This window comes from Neovison vison, chromosome 12 (assembly GCF_020171115.1).
Source record: "Neovison vison isolate M4711 chromosome 12, ASM_NN_V1, whole genome shotgun sequence".
Taxonomy (NCBI): domain Eukaryota; kingdom Metazoa; phylum Chordata; class Mammalia; order Carnivora; family Mustelidae; genus Neogale; species Neogale vison.
This window is the reverse complement of record NC_058102.1, coordinates 16809760-16829630: the sequence shown is the minus strand read 5'-3', so window position 1 is coordinate 16829630 and position 19871 is coordinate 16809760. Positions and strand designations below refer to the sequence as shown.

The 19871-nt window shown below is 34.8% G+C and overlaps 1 protein-coding gene across 2 annotated transcripts in view; it reads left to right on the top strand.

The window, feature by feature from the left end:
- WASHC4 (WASH complex subunit 4) overlaps positions 1-19871 on the top strand; it is a 61853-nt gene that overhangs the window by 36578 nt on the left and 5404 nt on the right. The window contains exons 21-30 of one of the 2 annotated variants that reach the window (XM_044229093.1): positions 750-918; positions 1179-1333; positions 2827-2901; positions 3182-3286; positions 5787-5921; positions 7618-7726; positions 12190-12256; positions 12714-12800; positions 17159-17306; positions 19490-19586. In XM_044229093.1, coding sequence (XP_044085028.1) covers positions 750-918; positions 1179-1333; positions 2827-2901; positions 3182-3286; positions 5787-5921; positions 7618-7726; positions 12190-12256; positions 12714-12800; positions 17159-17306; positions 19490-19586 — 1147 coding nt within the window. Of the gene's footprint in view, positions 1-749; positions 919-1178; positions 1334-2826; positions 2902-3181; positions 3287-5786; positions 5922-7617; positions 7727-12189; positions 12257-12713; positions 12801-17158; positions 17307-18382; positions 19587-19871 lie in introns of those variants that run through there. The other variant, XM_044229094.1, reaches the window with a different exon arrangement.

Sequence of the window (19871 nt, the reverse complement as noted above, 5' to 3'; positions counted from 1 at the left end):
CCCAAGCCAAAATCAAGAGTCAGACGCCCAACTGAGCCACCCAGGCACTCCTATAAGGAAGCTTTTAAAAAATTTCTTTTGCTTGTTCTCAGGACCTTTCCTTCTTAGTTACTGGTTTCCATAAATGTTATACTTTATATTGTAATGAAGTCATCAGACAGCTTTTGAAGTTCTTTTCAAAGGTTTTAAGTAAAATAATCATTGGTTTATTTTCTTTAAAAAAATTTTTTTTAAAGATTTTTATTTATTCGTTTGTCAGAGAGAGAGTACAAGCAAGGGCAGCTGGTAGAGAGAGAAGCAGACTCCCCACTGAGAAGGGAGCCCCATGCAGGATTTGATCCCAGGACCCAGGGATCATGACCTGAGCCTAAAGTAGACATTTAACTAGCTGAGCTGCGCAGGTGTCCCCAAAAATCATTGGTTTAAGATGGAGAACAGGGGTGCCTGCCTGGCTCAGTCAGTGGCATGTGTGACTCTTGATTTCGGTGTTGTGGGTTCAAGCCCCACATTTGAGGTAAAGATTATTTAAAAATAAAAAGCTTTAAAAAAAATAAATTGGAGAACAATTTCCATCTTGTCAATAAAAATATTTTACCATAGCTTATTTAGACTTTTAAACCAGTTTGGCAAATTTTTTCATCATTGCACTGATTATAAAACTCTAATGGTCAAAGCATAGATGCCTTGGAGGACCAATGCAGTTGGAATATTATTTTGAAAAATTAACATATGAATTCTTTTGTGAATAGCATTTACTGGATAAATTATGCAAGGAGATAGAGAAGGATCTACGACTTTCTGTTCACACTCATTTAAAGCTGGATGACCGAAATCCTTTCAAAGTTGGCATGAAAGACCTGGCCCTTTTTTTCTCTTTGAATCCAATTCGATTTTTTAATCGTTTTATTGACATTCGAGGTGAGTGTTCTGCTTTCCTTCTTAAAGTCATGTTCTATATCTGTTAGCCCTTAACTATTAAAGAACAAATAAAAACAAAACTTTGAGAGTATTTTTATGTTATTTACTTATTCTTTAGTTCCTTTTTGTTTCTTCATTTTTATTTTCCTAGTACCTTATTTTAAAGGAAGAAATTTAATGTTCAAAGACGTTTCCAAAAATTTTATTTCTCTTCTATTTTCATGAATCAAAAAGTTTTTTATTTATATATTTTTTGGTAGCTTACGTAACTCACTACCTAGACAAGACCTTCTACAATCTAACAACAGTAGCTCTTCATGACTGGGCCACTTACAGTGAAATGAGAAATTTAGCTACCCAGCGTTATGGATTGGTTATGACAGAGGCTCATCTTCCTAGTCAGACTTTGGAACAGGTATAGTATAAAGTGTTTTTAGCAGAGTGTGTTTGTAGCATAAACTGTTTCTCTAAATTGTCTTTTTTTTTTCTTTTTACTTTATTTAGCATGTGTTTATATCTCAAGAAAATATTTGCTATAAAAACTACATACTTGAAAAGAATAAAAAATTAGATGGTGCTAATTTGCTTTATGAATAATTTACCACAGACTTCCTGTTTATACTCTGCCTTTTGTTGAACATCTGAAAGCTGTATAGATTGAGATAGTGTTTCAGAAACATTGGATTGTGAGGTGACTTGTGCAGAATTGTACAAAGTTAAGATCACAGCTAAGGATTTTAAACGTGGGTAACATATAAGCTTTAATGTCTTAGGAAAAAAATGGTTAAATGTGTATAATTATAAATATATTCTTAAAATGACAAGGGCCTAGAAGCATTTAGCTTTGCTAATTCAGTGAGCTAATTTATGATAAGGTAGTTTCTCATGAGTACAAAAGTTTATGTTTTTAGTTAATTTGCATATATTTTATCTAAGAAAACCCAGAAATCATATTTATCAAAAAACACTCATTCCCAAAATTTTGGGATCATAATTTTTCCTACATCCTACTGCATTTCCAGGATCAGTTTGTATATCCTTTCATTCATTTATATATGTAGTATTCACTGAAAAGATGCTAGGCACTGAACTATGTTTTGGGATATAGAAATAAAAAGAAACAATTTCAGCTCATGTACTTATAACCTACTAGGAGAAAAAGTGAGTAAACAGAATTTTAGGTTGAAACATGAGAAAAACGGTAATAAAAAGTTTAGTGGATATTGTGATGCTCCTTTGAGCCCTAGTTAGAAGAGCTATGGGACAATTTATATGATGCCATTAGACATTAGATTATTAACTGAAAAATGAAGGATTCTTCATAGGTAACTTGTATGTTAAAAGTGGTCTAGTGTAATTAAAAGAAGTGTAAGGATTTGAAATTTGGTTTTCTAAAAATTTCTGGGGTCTGCCTCTTCCTAGACATTTGACTTTGGAGAACTCCTTTAGCTTCATTTTCGTCAGTTGTGTGATTTATAAGACTAATACCTCATGTTTTTTTGAGACTTACTTGTAAAAAACCTTGCACGGTGCCTGAAAAATACGTATTTTATAAATATCACCACATATCCTGACAACTTTTTAGAATCTGGCCCTTATTTTATTTAGTAAAATGTACAGAAAATCTTTGGAAAGACAAATATTCCCAAGAATGATGGTGAAATGATTGAGTAATGAATCTCTGAAATTCTGAACGTAACTGTTGTCTTTCAAAAGGGGTAAGATTAACAAGCAGCCAGGTTTCTCCAACGAGACAATCCTGATTGTAGCAGTTAGAAGGCTCCTTAGCCTTTGGTCATAAGTTTGTATAGTTATTTTTTAAAGTAATTTAAAAATCTTGGTAGTAAATCACTGCATTGATACAAGTCTGTCTTCAAGAATAATAGAACTGTGTGGGTTGTTTTGTAGGGCCTGGATGTTTTGGAAATTATGAGAAATATTCATATATTTGTGTCTCGGTACCTGTATAATCTCAACAATCAGGTGAGTAGGTTTTAGAATTCTTTTAAATGTGGGCAGATGTATAGTAGGAAGGCTGAGTGGCAAAGAATTGATTCTCATTAGTGAAAACTAGTGAAATAAAGCAGAAAATAATTGTTTAGAGATCATCTTTTTATTCCTTTGCATTGATTACATTATCTTCTTGAGTGACTTTCCAATTAAATTATCTCTAATGAAATAGATTGTAAAGTTTTCTTTGTGTAACTGGCCAATGTTTATGATGGATTGTGTTGTTACTTAGCATAAGTTTGTTTCATTGCAGATTTTTATTGAACGAACAAGCAATAACAAACATTTGAACACTATTAATATTCGGCATATTGCTAATTCAATTCGAACACATGGCACAGGAATCATGAATACAACAGTAAGAAACTTTGTTGGGGGCTGGGGGGGAATAGACTCCTATTTAATTTGGTGGTTTGGCAAATAGCTTTCTCATAGAATATTCTGGTAAAGATACACTGCTGCCTATTTATATTATACCTGAATTTCCATTCTTCTGGTTGGCTGTGGAGATTACTTAAAAATAAAATCTTAAAAAAATATCTGGCACTAAAATTGTGTTAGATGTGATGGAAGCTCAGTGGTACAAAAGGCATTTTTTAATGTCTTACCATCTCAGGATCATCGTTACAAATAGCATTGGAGATTTGAACACATTGATGTAATATATGTGTCTGTGTGGATTGTCTGATATTCTTTGAAAGTTGCTTTTGCAAATGAATCATTGATAGCATTTTACTTAATATCAGTCATGCTCTTTTGGGGGGGTTACTAATTATTTAAAAGTAGAAATTTACTAAAAAGACTTTGAGTCTTAGAAGTTGGCATCATCACTTGAGAGAATCACTTGAATTTGTATGCTATTTTTTCTTCTGTGTACAAGAAAAGTCTTTGAATTTACCAAGTTTTCAGGGTACACTTAATTTCTCTTTGAAGAAGGCTATGAATGCTTAAATACTAAAATATTATTAAGCATGTTTGGAAGTAAGGGAATAGGGAGGAGTTATGTAACTGGAAATTATATAGGGGTCATTTTATTATTCTGTGGGGGAGCCATTAAAGTATTTGAGCTGATAGGAGATGTGATTGGAGTTCTGTTTTAATGGTTACCAATATAGAAATGAGACGGAGTATATAATTTAAGGAGTCATCCAGGTAGAGGTCGTGTCTGAACTTTTCAGGATAAGTAAACTTTTCTTTGATCTCATCTGTCAGATACTCATTCGTGTAAAAGATATAATAATGTGTGTATTTTATCTATCTGAGGCACTGTGCTGGGCACTAGGGTGAGAAAAACAGTTCCTGCTCTCATGGCAATTACACTCTAGCATGGCATATAGTCATTAATCGTTGGTCACACTAATGAATGTACGTTCCTGATGTCTGGTGATGGCTAAGTTAGTATAAAGAGACAAGATCAGAGACTGGCAGTACCCATTATTAAGAGTGGGAAGGATAAAGAATAGACTATTTCTACTAACATGAATAGTAATAAGGAGATCAAGAAAAAGCAGTGTTTGAGGATCATGGGGAAGGGAGGGAAAAATGAAACGAGATGAAATCAGAGAGGGAGACAAACGATAAGAGACTTTTTTAAAAAAAATTTATTTATTTGACAAAGTAGGAGAGAGAGATAGTGAGAGAGAGAACACAAGCAGGGGGAGTGGGTGAGGGAGAAGCAGACACTCCCCACTGAGCGGGGAGCCAGGACCCTGGGATCATGACCTGAGCTGAAGGCAGATGCTTAAAAGACTGAGCCACCCAGGCACCCTCTTAATCATAGGAAACAAAACTGAGGGGTTGCTGAAAGAGAGGGAGGTGGTGGGGGAATGGGGTACCTGGGTGATGGACTTTAAGGAGGGCATGTGATGTAATGAGCACTGGGTATTATATAAGACTGATGAATCACTGAACTCCACCCCTGAAACTAATAATACACTATATATTAATTAATTGAACTTAAGTAAAAAATAATAAATAGATAAAAAGAAAGAGCAGCAGTGTTTAAGCCACAAGAAAGGTTACAAGAAAGTACCTATTTCTAAAACTGGGTAAATGAAGACTGTTAAAAATGGCATATATTTGCCAAAACAGTAGGCTGGAGGAGGGTGGAGGAGATGAAAATTAATACAGGACTTCCATCTCTAGGTCAGAAGTAATCCTGTTATGGCTTTGATTTCAGCTCAAATTCAACCTTTTCAGGATTTTCTGAGTCTAGGTCAGGGCTTTTTATTATTCAATCTCAAAGCACTGAAACTTCTCATTGTATGAATTATGTAGTAGATATTTAATAATTTATTTAACATATACTTGCTTAAAATGTCTGTCACTCCTGCTGGAATATAGACTTCATGATGACAAGCACCATGTCTAGCATGAGAGCAGAGAGACCGTGCTGTGCACATAAGAGGTGCTCAGAATATTCCTGGGTAAATAATTGAAAGTCTTCTTCAGAAAAGTTCAAAGAACACCGTGTTTCTTATCATTCTAGACATGTAGATTATTAATAAGTAGTCTCGCAATGGAGGAACAGAAACTTCTGATTGTGGTTTATGACTTAAAAACTACAGTCTTGAATTGGAGTTTTTGATTCTCACTATAACTCTTAATTCTGGTAGGAAAATATTTTCCTTTCTTTCCCCCTTTTGTGTAGTTAAAATATTTCAGGGGAGCTTATAGAAAGTTTTGTAAACTTGGGCAATAAAAAAACTTCATTTATTATTTCCAGTGTGAATTAGACTTTGTAAATATTAGACTATGAAAACTCGTATAGTGTTATAGATAACAGTTATTCAGTCACATTGATTTGAGATTCATTTTTATATTAACTTTGCCCAATTTCTTGTATTTCAATTTTATAGGTTAATTTCACCTACCAATTTTTGAAAAAGAAGTTCTATATATTCAGCCAATTTATGTATGATGAACATATCAAATCTCGGTTGATTAAAGATATTCGGTTTTTCAGGGAAATCAAGGACCAAAATGATCATAAGGTATTTTCACATACTCTTTTTAAGGTAGTTTGATTCAACCCTTGAGTATATAGCAGATGTTTATGCTGAAGTTCATTATGATACTCTGTAGTGGGGTTTTCATTTTTTTCAGTTATTTTTCACAATAATGTCTCCTCGATATGGTCTCCCCAGTTTCTTGTATTTCCCCTTATAATTTCTTACTTTTTGCATTCTCTGTAGGCTACAGTGTAAGGATCAGTGTAACCAGGTGTTACTTTATTTATTTTAAATAACGCAGAAGCAAAACATACTTTGAAACATTTAAAAACATGGAGTGCATAAACTGAATGATCTCCCTCATTTCTTTCTCCCACTATCATTCTTTGGAGGCAGTTACTGTTAATATTGTGATGTGATGCTTCTAGATGTCTGTGTGATAAACATAGCTATTTGCCCCTACGTGTTCTACTTTTTTTCCTAACAAAAATGGTGTAATACTACACAGATTATTTTACAGTATGCTTATTGTAGTTCTTTACATATAGATCTGCCTCATTCTTTTTAACAGTTGATAGTAAAGATGTATACCGTAACTTACTTAATCTTCCCTAACTGACAAGTATTTAGGTTTTTCTTATTTTTTAGTGTTATTAACAGTGCTGCAGGTAACATCCTTACATATTTATCTTCGTGTATTTGGAGACTATTAAAATTCTGAAAGGTAAATTGCTGGAAGAGAAATTTCTAGCGCATATAATATGAATATTTAAAATTCTGATACATGTTGCTACATACTCTAAAAACACTGTACCAGTTGATATTCCCATCTATAATTTATAAGAATGCTGTTTTCCCTTTACCCTCTGGGCTGAGTTTTCTAATAATGAAGAGAAATCTGAGTGGTACTAGTATAGATGCATGTGGTCATGCAGATAGAGAACCAACATGCTTATTAGATGAGTTTTATATTTGATTTGCCACATATGGAACTATTTTAATTACTCTTAAGCATTATCTAATTGCAACCCTCTAGTAAACTAGTTAGTAGTTCTCATCAGTGTCAAAGCACTAAAATATTACTTTCTAGTAAAATAACTAATAAATTTACAGATTACAGTTATCAGTGGAGAATTTAATTGTCTCCTTTATATTGGAATAAATTCCTAGTATTCAGAGAAATTATCGTTCTGTTTGTAAGAATTGTGTCCATTTGTTATTAGTATAAAATGAGTAATTTCCTAACTTTTAATTAGCTAAGACTTGAAAAATCTTTTTTTATTGGTGATGGCAGCTAGATATTTTAGCTTAGCTAATGTGTATTATTTGAGAGTGTATTTACATATATATTACCTCTTCAGCCCACAGGAACTTGGTTGGACATCTCTGAAGAAATGTTTCTAGAAGGAATTGGTTTCTTTTGACTATCTAAGAGAGTATTTGGATGTTGGGAGACTAATAATGGTGGTGGAAAACTTAAATTTGGTGACTTTCATAATAATTATTTTCCTTAGCTAGTGGCAAAAAGAAGTTTAATTTATATTGACCTTGGATATTGGTAGTTTTTGTGCTATAAATTTTTTGTCATTAGACTTGAGTGATTTTTTTTAAGCACAATGGAAATAAAAAATTAGAAGCAAGTGGTATTAGCATGGTTGATTTTAGTGGTTGAATTTATAGGCAATTTATGGTTTAGGGGTCTTTATTAATAAAGGTAATCTTTAAATTATCTGTTTAGTATCCTTTTGAAAGAGCAGAAAAATTCAATCGAGGCATCAGAAAACTTGGAATTACCCCAGAGGGACAAAGTTACCTTGATCAGTTCAGGCAACTCATCAGCCAGATTGGTAAGTTATTATAGAAGAGTTGGGAAATAAAATACAAATTCCAAGAATCTTTTTGCTTAAATATCCCATACAAATAATCAACTTAATGTATGAGTGCCTGAGATCAATTTTATCCCACTAGAGTGATGTTCTTACCAGAAGTTTTTCAAGTATGATTAGGCTGTTGGTACAGAAATAATTGATAGACTGTGGACTAATATATGTCAAATAAAATCTCTTCAATTAAATTAAAAATGTATTTAACTTATCTCAAATATCATGCTCATAATAGTCAGCCAGTAGCTGTTTATTAGGTACCTAACCCTGTTCATTGGCATTGCTTTGGGCTTTAAAAACTTGTTCCCTGGGGTGCCTTGGTGGCTCAGTTGGTTAAGCATCTGCCTTCAGATCAGGTCATCATCCTAGTGTCCTGGGATAAAGTCTTGCATTGGGTCTCCTTGCTCACTGCGGGGCCTGCTTCTCCCTCTTCTTCTGCCTGCTCCCCCTGCTTGTGCTCTCTCTCTTTCTCTCTGTCAAATAAATAACAAAAATCTTAAAAAGAAAAGAAAAACTGGTTCCCTGAAGTTACAGCCTAAGTGCAAAGGTATAAAATAATTTATATGGAAAGTTAATTAATATAAGTAAGTCATATTACTTATGGATCAGCTTAATTAAAGATGAATTATTAGGAGCGCCTGGGTGGCTCAGTGGGTTAAGCCGCTGCCTTCGGCTCAGGTCATGATCTCAGGGTCCTGGGATCGAGCCCCGCATCGGGCTCTCTGCTCAGCAGGGAGCCTGCTTCCCCCTCTCTCTCTCTCTGCCTTCCTCTCCATCTACTTGTGATTTCTCTCTGTCAAATAAATAAATAAAATCTTTAAAAAAAAAAGATGAATTATTAAATATTATAATTTTCTGTGTTACATCCTTTGATATGTGTATATAATTTGAGCTTTCCTGCCTCACAGGTAGAACATGTCTTTCTGAAATGTGTTACATTATATTTAAAAGCAGGAGCTACATTTAGTAATCAGAGATTAATAAAACTATACTTACTTGAGCTTTCCACACACATTATCTCTGGTAATGTCTTCACAAAAACCCCAAGTGAGAGGCATGTAATCATCATTTTAAAGATGAAAAAAGAGAAGCTCAGAGAAGTAGTGTTTCTCAGACTTAAGCCGGGTTTTTTTTAGCTTAAATCCAAAGGTGTTTAATTTTCTTCACAGTTACAGACTTCAAGCAGTTGGTAAATTCTTATTGACAACAGTTTGGTAAAAATCATGCTCTTCTAGATGCCAAAAATAGCGATAGCCTTCGTTCTCACAGGGCTTTAAATTTACTGCTGGGGAAGATATTGGAACGATTTAGTTCTGGAGTGAAATCACTGAACACTAGCTGAAATTTTATAATTTAATTGGTTTACATAGTAGACATTTCTGTTATGTATTAGTACAAGAACTTAGAGAATTTAACATTTGTAGTTTTTTAAATTTTAAACAATTTAATAATGAGGTATTATTCCACAAGTACAGTTTTCTTCATAGAGACATTTGATGTCATATTAGATTGTAAACTTCTGGAGCAATAGATCTTAACGCTTTTTGAGAATCTGATGAAAACTCTGGTTTGGTTTCCCCCAGAACCATGTACTATGCATACAGTTTTGCATGTTATTATACCAGAGTTCAGGTGCTTAAAGTTAGAGTCCATGGGCCTCAGATGAAGAGCTGTTTTTCTAAAGCATTGTTGCTTAAAACTTCATTTATTTGCATACCAATGTCAGAGGGTTTTTTCCACATGTGAGTACTGCTTGCCCTATTAGTTAATATTTTTATATTTTTTAAAGTATAATTTTTTCTTATGAAATAGTCCTTAAATTATGAGCTTACTGTGCTAGTCATTTTCCCACAGTACACATCAAAATAATTCCCCCCAATACACAAAAAATAGTGTCACCTCAGTTGCCACCAGGATGCATTCAACATATCGTTAATATTATTGTTTTCAGTTTGTTCCGGGGTTTTGTGAATATTATCATTTTCACTTTGTTCCAGGGTTTTATTCTTTATTCTCTTCTTAGAAAATATAAATTCTTCTTCTTAGAAATTCTTCTCTTCTTAGAAAATATAAATTCTTGTAATATAACACAATATATAATTATATAAATATAGTATAAAAATAGAAATGCTTGTAAAGCATAGTGATGTGTTTTTGAGTCTGTTATATATCTTGAGTCTGTTAAATATCTTGAGAAAAAGAGGAAGAAATCTCAGCGTTGGGAGCAAAAGGAAAAGTCACTTAGTCTAATAACCTGCCTGCTGACATAATCACCCCACCACTAACATTTATTGAGCACTTACTGTGTGCCAGAGGGTTCTGGGTGCTCTCACAATGCTGTTGGCATTCTACACATTCAATCTACAGGTATTTATTGAGGACAACAAATGTTTCTAGGTACTTGTGATATATATATGGCACTGAACAAAATTTCTGCCCTGTAGAGCTTAATTAAACAGATGAGGAGATTTATGATTTTCTTAATAACATTTTCTTTTCTCTGGTTTTATTATAAAAACACAGTATATAATACACCCAACATACAAAAAATGTGTTAATTGACTATGTCACTAATTAAAGCTTTTGGTTAATTGTAGGCTATTAGTAGTTAAATTTAGGGGAGTCAGAAGTTAAATGCAGATTTTCAGCTATGCAGGATGGGGGTTTGGTGCCTCTAACTCCCATGTTGTCCAAGGGTCAACTGTACTAGTGAATTCCTACCATGTGCCAGGATATGTTGGCTCTAGGCATAGAGCAGTGAGAACAGAAGCTGTGTCATGGATTTTGCATGCCAGTTGGGAGAGACAAAAAAAGATACGAAATATGTCAGTGTTAAGTGCTGGGTAAGGAGATGTAATGGTTCTGCACAGTGCTGTTCAGTGATGTTCAGGGAAAGCTCTAAGGAGGTGATATTTGAGCAGAGACCTAAATAACATCAGGGAATAAGCCATGTGCATATTCAGGGAAGGAAAGAGCGTATCTGAGAGGGGACAGTAAGTGCCAAAGTCCTGAGACGGTTTAGCATTTTTGGGAAATAGGGGCCAGAATGGGTTAGTCAAGTCCTGAGTTGTAGGGCAGGACATCAGAACAGCAGCAAGGGGCAAGATCATACAGGGCTTTGTTGACCACATAAGAAATTTGAATTTTATTGAGATGGAAAGCCATTGTAGAGTTTTCAGAAAAGAAAGGATATGTTCCAGCTTAGTTTGAAAAGAACCACCAGCACTGCTGCTATGTAGATAAGAGATTAGGAAGCAGGATGCTGAAGGTGGAAGGAGGGAGGTAAGGGAGTCTTTGCGTATTACCGAGGGGTAGGCAAGAGATGTGGTGCTTTGGAATAAGGTCATAGCTATGAACGTTCTGAAAGTGGACCTGATAGAATTTGCCCATTGATTAGATATGAAGTATGAAAGAAAGACAGGAGTCAGGAATGACTTCAGGACATTTTGCCTGAGCAGTTGAAAGGATGGAAATGTCAGTTTCTGAGATAGGAATTATAACAGGGTGATTTTGACTTAAACATATTAAATTAAGAATCAATGAAACAAGGTGGGATTGGGAGGGAGACAAACCATAAGTGACTCTTAATCTCACAAAACAAACGGGGGGTTGGGAGAAGGGGGGTGGGGTTATGGACATTGGGGAGGGTATGTGCTTTGATGAATGCTGTGAAGTGTGTTAACCTGGCGATTCACAGACCTGTACCCCTGGGGATAAAAATATATGTTTATAAAAAATTTAAAAAAAAATTCTTCTTAGTCACGTGGGCATAGGCATTGGATTAAAAAACTTGGAGGAGTAGTCCAGGCTTGGAGATGTAATTTGGAAGCATCAAGTAAAGATTTCTTGGTATCATTTCCCTTTGCATGTATAGGGGTGGCAAAGGAGGAAAGAGAGAGGGAGGCACTCAATGTGATGAGGAAGAAATTATTGACATAGAAATTTCAAATTATTTTTTTTTAAAGATTTTATTTATTTATTTGACAGACAGATCACTAGTAGGCAGAGAGGCAGGCAGAGAGAGAAGGGGAAGCAGGCTCCCCGCTGAGCAGAGAGCGCAATGCGGGGCTTGATCCCAGGACCCCAAGATCATGACCCAAGCTGAAGGCAGAGGCCTAATCCACTGAGCCACCCAGGCGCCCCTATTTGTTTTTTCAAAAAGTAGTCAACATTTAATGAATTTGTTCATCAGATGTCAGTCACATATAATTTTTGACATAGCTGTGTTTAAGTATATGTATTTATATTTAAGGCACACAAATAATGTAAGTTTTACTTTTACAGAGTAAGAACTAAAGTAAAACAGACAAGAATCCTTTGGTACTTAAGAGTGGTAAAGCCATGCTGTGAATGACTGTATTCCTGACTTTTGGAGTTTAGAATTATTTGTATAAATATCTAATTTGTATGTGTGTATCATTTTTAAGGTAATGCTATGGGCTATATACGGATGATAAGATCTGGCGGCCTTCACTGTAGCAGCAATGCCATTAGGTATGGATGCAAACATCACTTTTGCCTTGCTTATGCCATATAAAAGTTTTATGTCCTTTAATTTATCTTTACTGTGGATGATATTGTGAAGAAGTTTTTCTTATTGATATATTTTGATTTAAAATATGGGAAAAAAACATTCTACTGGTTAAATTTTTTTCTTAAATTTTAAGACTATAGCAGATCTTTGAAAATCTTTATTTCTCTTAAAGCTATGGTTAACTTATCAGTACAGTTTCTGAATGGTTCTAAAGATTACATGACTTTAAGGATTAAAATTCGGTTATTCATATCTGAAAGTCAATTTTGGAATTAAATTGGTTATATTAATAATATAACTAAAATGGGAAGTTCTTTCCAAATATATGGTTGAAAATTTAGAGTCTTACAATACCACTTTCATATCTATGTCAGTTGTACATATTTAACTTAATAAAATTATTTCCCAAATTCTTAGATTTGTGCCTGATCTTGAAGATATTGTAAATTTTGAAGAATTAGTGAAAGAAGAAGGTCTTGCAGAAGAAACATTAAAAGCAGCAAGGTACTCTAATTTGAAAATAATCTAAATTTGGAGATTTAAAAAGTATATTATATATATATATATTTTTTAAGATTTTATTTATTTATTTGACAGACAAAGATCACAAGCAGCAGAGAGGCAGGTGGGGTGGGGGAAAGCAGGCTTGCCTCTGAGAAGAGAGCCCGATGCAGGGCTTGATCCCAGGACCCTGAGATCATGACCCGAGCTGAAGGCAGAGGCTTAACCCATTGAGCCACTCAGGTGCCCCTAAAAAGTATATTTTTATAATAAAAACATTTTAAAGGGAAGATTAGACGGTAATATACATATACTGATATTTTTGAGTTTTTATTATACAAGTTATGGTCTCAGTTTAGGAGATACAATTTTTTTAAAGACTACAGTATTATGAGATTTTTCCAACTTCATTAAAAAGGAATCTTCTAGAACATGGTAATATGGTAGCCTCTAGCCCTTGTGGCTGTTGAGGACCTGAAATGTGACTAGTCTAAATCGAACTGTGTTGAAGTATAAAGTATATAACTAATTTTGAGGATTTAGTATAAAAAAAAGGGCAAATATCTCATTAATAAAATTCATTTCACTGTTTAACTTTTTTTATATTTGTTTGCCAGCACAGTTCTAGAATACCAGTCCTTCATTTCATGTAATCTAGGGTAGTGTTGTCCAGTACAGTAGCCACTACCACATATAGCTGTTGAACACTTGAACTGGGGCTAATGGTATGAGGGAACTGAATTTAAAATTTTATTTCATTTAAATTTAAATAACTGATGGCTATCTTATTGGACAGTGCAGACCTACACACTCGAGTAGTGAGTTTGGAACTCAATTTAAAAGTTGAGAGAGACATGTAGAATTGTTAAGAAATTAGAAAACTGTAAATTTCATTATTAATAATTATAATAGTTTTTTGACTCAGGCAGGAAAGGGCACCCCTGGACAAAGTGGAGACAGTTTGACTCTCAAAAAGAGTAATGGCAGGGGTACCTGGGTGACTTAGTCAGTTGAATATGCAAGTCTTGACTCAAGTTACGATCTCAGGGTTGTGGGATCAAGCCCCTTGTCAGGCTCTGAGCTCAATGGAGAGTCTGTGTAAGATTCTCTCTTTCCCTCTGCGCCTCCCCAACTTGTGCACTTGCATGCTGTCTCTCAAAAAATAAGCTAATAAAAAAATAATAATAGAAATTGATTATAATACATTGTATAAAAAAATCATGAGCCCTAGTGGTATTAAGAAAGGTGAAGAGCAGAACTTTTTATTAAAAAGTTCGTTTTTTACAGAAGAATGCCAGCTAATAGGTGCAGAAGGGATGAGAAAATCTAGGGAGAAGTCATTGTTTTGCAACCACCACTATAATGCTTGAAACCAGACAAAAATCATCAACGAAACAGTGTTGGAGAACAGAGTATTCATTCACTATCGGAAGATTATCCCACAAATTGCTTAATATCCAACCACAAAAGGGAAAACTCTTTAGAGAGACTGATGTATTGCGCCAAGTGATCAAACATGGCATCACCAGTTAACAAGACACACTGATATTATGGAGCCTCCTGAGAAATATAATAGCAAGCACCTATGTTGTGTTCTTGCCAGAAAGGTTTACTTTGAATTTATTATGAGGAGACTGAGACATTCAGAGTGTGGGGTATTCCATGAAACACCTGGCCTAGACTCTTAAAAATATCACATGTCATAAAGGACAAAAAAAGCCAAGAGACTCTTCTAGAGTCTAACTAAAGAGACCAGATGACCAGATGATCCTTAGTCATATCTTAGATAGGAAAACAAAAAAAAAAAGAAAGAACATTTGGGGGATAATTGGGGAAATTGGAGTTTGTGTACATTAGGTAATACTGTATTTTACTTTGGGATGTAATGATACATTGTGGCTTTGTAAGAAAATGTCTTGGTTTTTAACAGATTCATATTAAGGTATTTGTGGGCTTAATGACATGAAATCTGCCAACTTGGAATGTTTTGGGCAAAAGAAAATGTGGCAGGTGTTAAATTGTGAATATAGGTGAGGGGTAAATAGGTGTCTGGTACACTGTATTTTAACTTTTCAGTAGGCCTAAAACTTTTTTAAATGAAAAGAAATGGAAAATGTTTGTCCATATTTATGAGAATAAGGCCCCAACACAAGATTTGGTTTGAAATAGTCTATTAGATAGCTTAGTTTTTTGCCAAATTAAGTAAGTCATGTACAGTTAATAATATATTTAAAGTGCTGTGCCCTGAAATGATTAGTTTGTGGCTTGTATGTCAAAGAAGAAAATCAGACTGTTTTCTCTTATTAAGTGATATCATTCATTTAAAAATTGATGACCTTTTAAAAATATTTTTGAAGCAGTTGCAAAAGGTCAGAGAGGTGGGATATTGTTTTAAGATCTCTAGGGTACTTACATGTTGGGAATGCAAGTTGGTGCAGCCACTTTGGAAAACAGTGTGGAGATTCCTTAAGAAATTAAAAATAGAGCTTCCCTATGACCCTGCAATTGCACTACTGGGTATTTACCCCAAAGATACTGATGTAGTGAAAAAAGGACCATCTGTACCCCAATGTTCATAGCAGCAATGGCCACAGGCGCCAAACTGGAAAGAGCCAAGATGCCCTTCAACAGACGAATGGATAAAGAAAATATAGTCCATATATATAATGGAGTATTATGCCTCCATCAGAAAGGATGAATATCCAACTTTTGTGTCAACATGGATGGGACTGGAGGAGATTATGCTGAGTGAAATAAGTCAAGCAGAGAAAGTCAATTATCATATGGTTTCACTTACTTGTGGAACATAAAGAATAACACTGAGGACATGGGGAGATGGAGAGGAGAAGTGAGTTGGGGGAAATCAGAGAGGGAGACAAGGCATGAGAGACTGTGGACTCTGAGAAACTGAGGGTTTTGGAGGGAAGGGGGTAAGGGTATGGGTAAGCCTGGTGGTGGGTATTAAGGAGGCCACGTATTGCATGGAACACTGGGTGTGGTACATAAACAATGAGTTCTGGAACACTGAAAAGAAATTTAAATATATAAATTAATATTACTGAATTCTCATTAAAAAAAAAAAAAAAAGATCTGTAGAATAAAGCTGTCTGGTAATAGCAAGGTCCAGATCCATGCAAAGGAGTGGAAGACTGACGTCATGTGAAGGAGAGTGCATGGCAGGTGAAGTCAAGAAGTTGTGGGATTATGATCATGAGTCGATTATCTAAATGGGCAATGAAGCCTTCCAGAATAATGGAGAACAAAAATACTTATCGTAGTCTGAGATAAAGAAAGGTAGGGAAGTGGTTTAAAATGTTAATTAGTAGATTCCTCCTTTCAGGAAGGAGTAGTTAGGTAGTTGGATATAATGGGATCGTGTGAGTCTCAAAGGAGAGATTCCTACCTTTTGGTGGTGGGGGAATAATAATTTGAAAGTGGTGGTAGGTATAAATGATGGATGAAGGAGAAAAAGCAGCTAATCGTTCTGAACGTTAAGTGAGAAGCTAAGTTCTTGAGAAGGGGCCAGGTTCCAGTTGAGGTAGGGAGGTACAGATGAAGTGTTAGTGAAGACAGTTAAAATGAAGAGGAATTTATTTACAATGAAATGGAATTCTGTAGGACTTACTGTGGGAAGAAGAAATAGAAAACTGTTTAAGATCTAAGATGCCCTACGTATTTTATTTTAGGGACTAAGTTAATAAGCAATAGCAATCAGCTTTTTTTTTTTAATATGAAAATGAATTCATTCTGAACTCCAAGGAAACTGACTTTAAAAATGTCTTTTTATACGTTAGAGCATTCTCATCTAAGATGGTAAGCGATGGATTTAAAAAGCCATTCCTTTTTGGGACACCTGGGTGGCTCAGTTGGTTAAATGTCTTGACTCTTTTCTTTTCTTTTCTTTTCTTTTTTTTTTAAAGATTTATTTATTTGAGAGAGAGAGAAAGAGTGCACATGTGTGTGTGTGGGGGGGAGAGCAGTGGGAGAGGAAGAGAATCTCAAGCAGACTCCCTGCTGAGCATGGGGCTGAGGTGTGGAGCTGGATCTCACAGCCCTGAGGTACCGTGACCTGAGCTGAAATCAAGAATCGGGAGACTTAAGGCATCTGGGTGGTTCAGTTGGTCTGACTCTTGATTTCGGCTCAGGTTATGATCTCAGGGTTATGAGATCGCATCCCACATGTCAAGCTCTGTGCTGGGTGTGGAGCCTGCTTAAGATTCTCTCATGCCTCTGTCCCACCTCCCCACCCTCGCGCATGTGAATACGTGCTCTCTCTCTCGCCAGATAGATAGCTAGCCAGCTAGCCAGCCATATCTTCTTTTTGAGAAAGGAACCAGTAAATAATGTTTTTTGTATTTTAGGCATTTGGATTCAGTCCTCAGTGATCACACACGAAATTCTGCTGAAGGCACGGAGTATTTCAAAATGCTTGTAGATGTTTTTGCTCCAGAATTTCGAAGGCCAAAAAATATACATCTTCGAAATTTCTATATCATTGTTCCCCCTCTGGTGAGTATTTTTAGTGATTTTCTTTTTTTTTTAAGTTAGAAAATAGGTCCAGTTTCTTTGTAGCAGGAAATGCATATAGACTTTGTTACTTAAATGTGATCTCAGTGAATGCGGCCTAGGAGTTTTACTTAACTAGCTATGCCGAATGAAACTTATTTTACAGTTGAGATGGATTTTAGTTGGTAACTGCTGGAAAAATCTAGTGTTATTTAAATTGCGTGTACTCCATTTTACACACACACACATATATATATATATATATACACACACACACATATATGTGTGTATATATATATACACACACAAACCATAATATCTTTGGGCTGATTATACTGTGTAATCATTTTAAGTGATGAATGTAGACTAGTTCTAATTGTTAAAATATGAAGTTATTTTTCACACATCTCTTAAAAGTATTATTGTTTAAGGACAAGTTCTTTCTATATAGTAGTAAATACTAACATTTAGATGAAATTTTAAGTGCTGCTTCATAATATAATAGTGTGTACTGCTCTAATTCTATATAGTTGCCATCTAAATACAGCTCAAGTTACTCCAAATCACATCATAGAGTTGTTGCAATGGGGAAAATGGAGTTAAGAGATTAGAGCGGCATACTAGCCGTAAGAGTTACATTTCCCTAAAGATTTCTGTAATGAAACTGTTTTTTAAAAAATTTTGTAAATGGGTAGCTCTAAAATCTAAATATCACTAGACAGATGTAACTTTTGATTACATCTACTTTCATCAAGAGTAATAAATTTTCATATTGCTGCCTGACTTGTTAACGTAGTTTCTTACATATTACTATCATTTTTGTCCTTTGAAAGCAGTCGATGATCTGTGGACAGCTTTTTTCTTTGTAAATGTTCTTTTCTACTGTTTTTTAATATGTTTATTGTTAATGCTCTAGCATAATTGTTAATGCTTTATCATAATTATATGTTGTAACTGTGATGTAGCAAATATTATCTTTTCATCCTGAAATAGTGTCAAACTGGAGGCAAATCTGTCTTGGTTATACTTTTATAACAGTGTAGTTAACTTAGGGTGACTTGTCATTATATTTCTTTAAGTTGAAGGACGGTGTACTGAAACCCAGTAAACAGCAAATGGGGCGTTAATGGAAGAGTGGAGTGTTGGAGGGCGGCTGTCCGAGTTCTGTCAGTGATGGGTGGACGGACAGCACTACAGGGAAGTACAGGACACAGTTCTTGTGCTTGAGTTTGTTATCTAATTCCCGAAAAGAGACAAACATAAGTGAGCTATCCAAAAAAAAGATTTAAGTAATAGTTGGTAGAGATTTCACAAATCTAATTAATTTCCCAGTGAGTTTTTCAGGCAAAAAAAACCGAGGCTTGATATTATGTTTCCAGCATAGGCTATTACAGTATCTTTCACAGTGTATCACAATTGTTCCTAAACATGTCTCTCTTTACCCTTCTAGAGCTGTGCTATCCATATATAGCTATAAGTGGCTACTTAAATTAATTCAAATTTTATAAAATAAAAAAAATCTAGTTCCTCTTGTTTTGCTAGCCGTATTTCAAGCACTCAGTGACCATATATGGCTAGTGGCTTATTGTGTTGGACAATACAGATACACAGTATTTCTATCATTGATGAGAAAGCTGCTCTAGAGTATGGACTCTTTGATGGTATTGATTTTTTAAAATCATAATTACTTAATTTAGCCTGGAATATAGTAATCTTTAGTAAATCTTTGTTGAATAGATGATAAGGTATTTTGTAGGAGTTGTTTTTAGGGAAGCATTTTTTGGGGGAATTCATTTATCCAAATGATTACTAATTCTTTTTAACCATAAAGAATATGATAAATAGTATTTTAGAATGAAGTGCTCCAGCTTTCACTTAAAGTATGACTTTGGACAAATTACTCAGCCTCTTAAACCTCATTGTCCTCATATATGAAACACCGTGCTTGGGGTACGTGGTGATTGGTGATTAGGGGAGTGCTTGTTAAAGACTCAGAAACAAGAGCCATTAAAAGATACTGGTACAGATTGTGATCTCCCAGGAGTCTGTTTATATGAGGAAGATGTCTAAAATCAAAAGGACAGGGACCTAGAAAAGATCCTGTTTATAACTTTTGAAATGTCTGTTTTAAGAACAAAATTCTGAAGATACTTCAGCACAGTTGTTTCTCTAATATATCTTTTCAGACCCTCAACTTTGTAGAGCATTCCATTAGCTGCAAGGAGAAATTGAATAAAAAAAATAAAATTGGAGCTGCTTTTACTGATGATGGCTTTGCCATGGGTAAGCTTAATGGAATTGTTTTTCCATTAATTTTATGTTCACCTATTATTATGGATTTTTAGAAACATTTGCTTAATAAGACTGTGCCCTTTGTAGATTTGTTTTTCCTGAGCAGTGTTTACTTTTTATTTTTTAACTGGGTCATCTGATTAGTAGTTTCCATTATTTTATAACTATCATTCATTCCCCCTTGGTATTGCTAATCACTTAGTCTGTTGGACCTAATATTTAGACTGTGTCGTTGTGGTGGTTTTGAGTTTTCTCATCTTGTGTTGAGTTTCCCTG